The 4,774-nt window shown below is 47.8% G+C and overlaps 1 protein-coding gene across 1 annotated transcript in view; it reads left to right on the top strand.

Moving 5' to 3' along the window:
- The window catches only part of PEX14 (peroxisomal biogenesis factor 14), a 66,000-nt gene extending 61,591 nt beyond the window's left edge, over positions 1–4,409 (top strand). Inside the window, 2 exon segments of the mRNA XM_057375967.1 lie at positions 1,513–1,604; positions 2,596–4,409. Coding sequence (XP_057231950.1) covers positions 1,513–1,604; positions 2,596–3,052 — 549 coding nt within the window. The 3' untranslated portion in view covers positions 3,053–4,409.
- Positions 4,410–4,774: the final 365 nt, after the last annotated feature.

Here is a 4,774-nt window from a genome sequence, read left to right as displayed (position 1 = left end):
GATCACTCCATCTGATCCCAGAGAGGGCTTTACTGTGTAGTTTTGGATGCAGTTTGTGTATCTGAGGCCTCAGACGTGTCCTTAGGTCTTTATGTTCTGTGTTGCATTTGAGATGAAATAATTGTGGAGTTAGTCCACTGACCAGAAGAGGCAAAGGTATTGGCCAAACATTCTGTTTGGGTTCTTGTTTCAATGATTTTGGTCAGTTGAGTGTAACAGGTGACCCCCCATTACAGCCCTGTTAATGACACACAGTGACCATTCCCCTGCTCTTGACTTGACTCTGGCAGTAAACCATCAATTCTGACTAGTTTGTGATGTTAAATGTGTAAATAAAGTAACCACTTTTAACCAAAATTGATTTTCTTTCTGGCAGTGAGAATTAGTGCTTTACTCCAAAGCACTTTGCAGCCATTGGCCAAGCATTCTGTCAGCCAGTGAGTGCTGACACGTGAGGTGGGGTCAGTTTGGACCAGTCCCATGGAGATGAGGTGTTCCTTTGACTCACAAAGATTGTTTGCAGCTCTCTGGTGGTGTTCTCTGTGCAGCAGATTTTCCTGTGAACTCCTTCAGGCAAAGCTCAGCCCCTCACCTGCAGCAGGAACAGTTTCCTTGTCCCTCCCCACTGTTAAATCTCCCCAGACCTTTGGTGGCTGTCAGTGCTGAGCCAGTGCTGTGCACCCTGAACAGGAGGAACCCTCTGTGGCACAGCTCTAAACCTCACCATGAAAGGCACTTTATGGTCACAACTTCTGCAATTCTCCTCGGGAGCTGTGGCCTGGCAGTGGCCTGGAGCCAGCCCGGAAATTGGAAAACTGTTTYCAGTCTTAAGTGTTAAGATTAAGAACACATGTTGAGCTTTAAGAAGGAAAAAGGCCGTTAAGTCTTGGTGGTTTAGAGAGTCTTGAAGGACTTTTTCTTCCCCGCTCTCTACCCCCTGCACTGAAATGGTAGCACACATTGTTATGATATCTAAACCTCATGTGTACAAAGAAAAACTTGGGCAACCCCACAAACCAAAGAATAAAAGCTGTGTTTTCTCAGCTGTAATGTAAGTTTTTATATCTGCTTTTCAAACTCCTACTGGCATGCTGTAAAAAATTAAAAAGAGGGACTTTAAGTAATTAAAAAACATACATAAAAATTCAAGGCTTGAATTTTCTACAACTGTTTTTAAAGAGACCGGCTAAAAAGCCCCAGATGTCAGATTTTATTTCTAAATCCTAGGCATCTGGCACCATATGTGTTTTGGAAATTTGAGTCCTTTGCAGGCCAGTGAGTGGAAATCACTCCCTTGTTAATGTGCTGCTGTAGCTTTCAGAGTCTTGCAAAGCCAGAACAGTGGCTCCTGGTTGTGCAGAGTGAGGCTGGGAGTGAATCCCCAGGGAATTCAGCTGAGCTCTGCAGCTCTTTGGCTTTGAAGCTCAGCAGTCACTGAGCTCTGCWGGCTCTGGAGGTGTGCAGGGTCACTCTTACACTTCAGATCTTTATGTCTTGTTGTTCATGTTCTAGGCCACAACTTCCACCAACTGGATTCTGGAGTCACAGAATATYAATGAATTGAAATCGGAGATCTACTCTTTAAAAGGACTTCTCCTGAACCGGTATGGATGGGATSTGTGAGCACACTGTTGTGGGGATGGTTTCTGGGATCCCTCCTGAAGGGRAAAGGCATTTCCAACAGGAACTGCCTCTATATCCTGTTTCTGCTATTTTAATGAGACCATTTTGCACTCTACTATCAGCTTCTATTGGCAGGTCTCAAAATGCATTCCAAACTTGCCTTAAATCCCAGAGTGCTTTAGGGAATTGATTTTTCCTTTTTGTTTGTGCTGGAGGAGTTCTCAGCACTTCCCCCACAGTCAGGATGCCTCTCCATCATGATGGATGACTCTGAGGGCACCAGTGCTCCCCTGGCACTTGCATTTGTCCTGTTTGGCACTTGGATTCTTCTGTTAGTGCTGGTATTATCCTGCTACTGTCATTTCCTTCAAATGCACCTGGAAAGGACTCGGGGCCAGCTCAGCTGGTGCAAGGCAGTGTCACTCTGCCAGTCAGAGGAGCTGAACCCGTTTGTGGCAGCCAGGCCTGGCCCAAACATGTCAGAAGTGCTTGCTGGGACTGGGAGAAAGGCTTGGATTGCCTGAGCCAGAATGCAATCGTGGTGTATCACAGTGAGCCAGGTGCTGAAATTCCTTGGCTCRGGCACCTGGTGTTTTTGACTCTTGCTCCAGTGCAAATTTTCTTTACCAATTAATCAGTGATTGTCTTATAAAGGGACACCCATGTGTTTTCACAGGCAGYGTTCCTGAGTGCTAGCTTACTCTGAAATCAGCCAAATCAGATCCTTTTGCTGCCTCAGACTGCCCAGCTGGGATCCTTTCCTGSTGTCCAGGCTCAATTGCTGCCTTGTAAAGCACTTGGAGAATCTCTCTGGGGAGTGAAGTGGCCTTGGTTYTGCTCATTGATGGCAGAGAGTTGCATTTYCAGTCCTGCTTTAYGTGAYTTCCCTAGCWCAAATACTATTGTCTCTAACGATARCACCTCAGGATTTATAASAAAATGATCATTTCTTCCTTTTGCTCTCGTCCCCAGGAGGCAGTTCCCTCCGTCCCCCTCRGCCCCCAAGATCCCGTCGTGGCAGATCCCAGTGAAGCCCAGCTCCCCCTCCAGCCCCGCTGTGGCCGCCCACAACAGCAGCAGCGACATCTCCCCGGTCAGCAACGAGTCCAGCTCCYCGTCCCCGGTGAAGGAGAACCAGAGCCCCGAGGGCTCCAAGGGCCACCTGCTCGAGGAGAGCACCCCGGGCATCATCGACCTCAGCAGCCAGGTCAGGATGGAGGTGCAGGGGGAGGAGGAGAAACGGGAGCCCAAAAGGAACGAGGAGGAGGAGGAGGAGGACGATGAGGATGATGATGTCAGCCATGTGGATGAGGAGGAGTGTCTGGGTGTGCAGACTGAGGACCGGCGAGGAGGGGATGGTCAGATCAATGAGCAGGTGGAGAAGCTACGGAGACCTGAGGGGGCCAGCAATGAGAATGAGATCGACTGAGACAGCCTGGGGGCTGCTGCTGCTGCTGCTGCTGCTGCTGCTGCTGCTGCTGTACATCTTCCCCAGCTCTCCCATTTTGTGGGGAGAAAAGCTACCATTCCCTCCTGTGATTTTCCCTTGACTGACCTTGAGCAGGGTCGTGATTGCCCAATGAACAGTTTGATTGCCCTGTTTGACCCCAGGGCTTTGCAGTCCTGCAGTGGCTTCTCCCCTGCCAGCCCTTGTTGCCAGAGCTGGGGTCACTGGCAGGCGRGCAGACCGATGGCCTTACCACGCTCCAGAGCTACAGGATTCACCCTCTCACACAACAGTCAGCCTCTGCTGCATCCCAGAGCCCTGCTWTCCAATTTCACAAACCAGTCTGTCCTGAGCTCCTTGATTTCACAAGCCTTTAATCCCACAGAAGGCCCAAACCAGTTCTCTGTTTTCCCAAAAAGAAACCCTCTGTTTTATTTCTCAAACTACTTAATATTCTGTTGCCAAAAAAAAACCCTGGACATTTTAACCTCAAAKTCCTCACCAGATCTCAGTCTTGGCTCTTCCAAACCTTATCCCAAGCCTCAAATTTCTGAAACTACMTAGGATGTAAAAGCACTAGATTTCTGTGCGGTCCAAAGAACACCATTTCCACCCCACATTGATCAGAGTGGCCTCTGATAGGGACCAAGTCCAGGTTCATGGCCACAGTAAAATCCATGAGAACAGGGGCTTTGTTGATGGTTGCCCCCCAGTAAGAATCTGACTCCACTCATCCCAATTATTGCCCTTTCTCCTCCAAAGACAAGGAGCTCACATCAATTTTTGACATCTTATATATTATTTATAGCTGCCCTGAATAAATGAATGAATGAATGAATGGAATGAATGAATGAATGAATGAATGAGGTGAAATCAGATGCTGAAATAGTTGGTTAATTCTGAATATTTGCAATGGTTTTTAGCCTTTTTCCCCCTAAATGAGAAGAAAAATGATCTTAAATGGTTAGCTGAGACTGTACCTCTCAGACTGCAAAGCAGTCTCTCTAGCAGAGAGAACAGCTCCAGCTCTGAGGCTCCACTACTGGCCCTTCTTAACCAGTCCAGCCTTTTCTTGCCCYGTTGGGGCCACACACAAATCAAACCAGTGAATTTTGAAAGCTCTCATTTGCAGCATTGTGTTTGCAGCTGGTAAAATGGTGGTGTCTGATACTATTCACTGCATCAGAGCATCTTAGCAGAGCAATTCTTGTAACAACTGAGTCACTGTCCTCACCAAGCAAGTGTGCTCGTCTGTGTGATCATGTATAGATTTCAAATATAAAATATGATTGTATATAATTGTAATAAATATGAGTTACCACTATTTAACACCAGGCTATTACTGGATTACTGTGGCTCTTATTTTGGGGGAGAAATATGCATGTGGGGTGGTCAAGGGTGGTCCTTTAAAAATGTTTCCCAAAGGACATTTGTGGTTGGCTTTTTGGGCAGTATAAGCAGGAGGCAGCGGTGGAAGTGCAGTTGGATGCAAGTTGGGATGGTGCAGTGAGTGCAGTGCACTGTTCTGTGAGGGTGAGCAGTGCTGCTCCATCTCTGCTCCATCTCCTGCTCCATCTCTGCTCCATCCCCTGCTCCATCTCCTGCTCCATCTCTGCTCCATCTCCTGCTCCATCTCCTGCTCCATCTCTGCTCCATCTCCTGTTCCATCTCTGCTCCATCTCCTGCTCCATCCCCTGCTCCATC

This window comes from Malurus melanocephalus, unplaced genomic scaffold (assembly GCF_030028575.1).
Source record: "Malurus melanocephalus ecotype Western Australia unplaced genomic scaffold, MMel_1.1 scaffold_266, whole genome shotgun sequence".
Lineage (NCBI taxonomy): Eukaryota > Metazoa > Chordata > Aves > Passeriformes > Maluridae > Malurus > Malurus melanocephalus.
The sequence above is the reverse complement of the archived record's forward strand: the minus strand, read 5'-3'. Positions and strand labels throughout refer to the sequence as shown.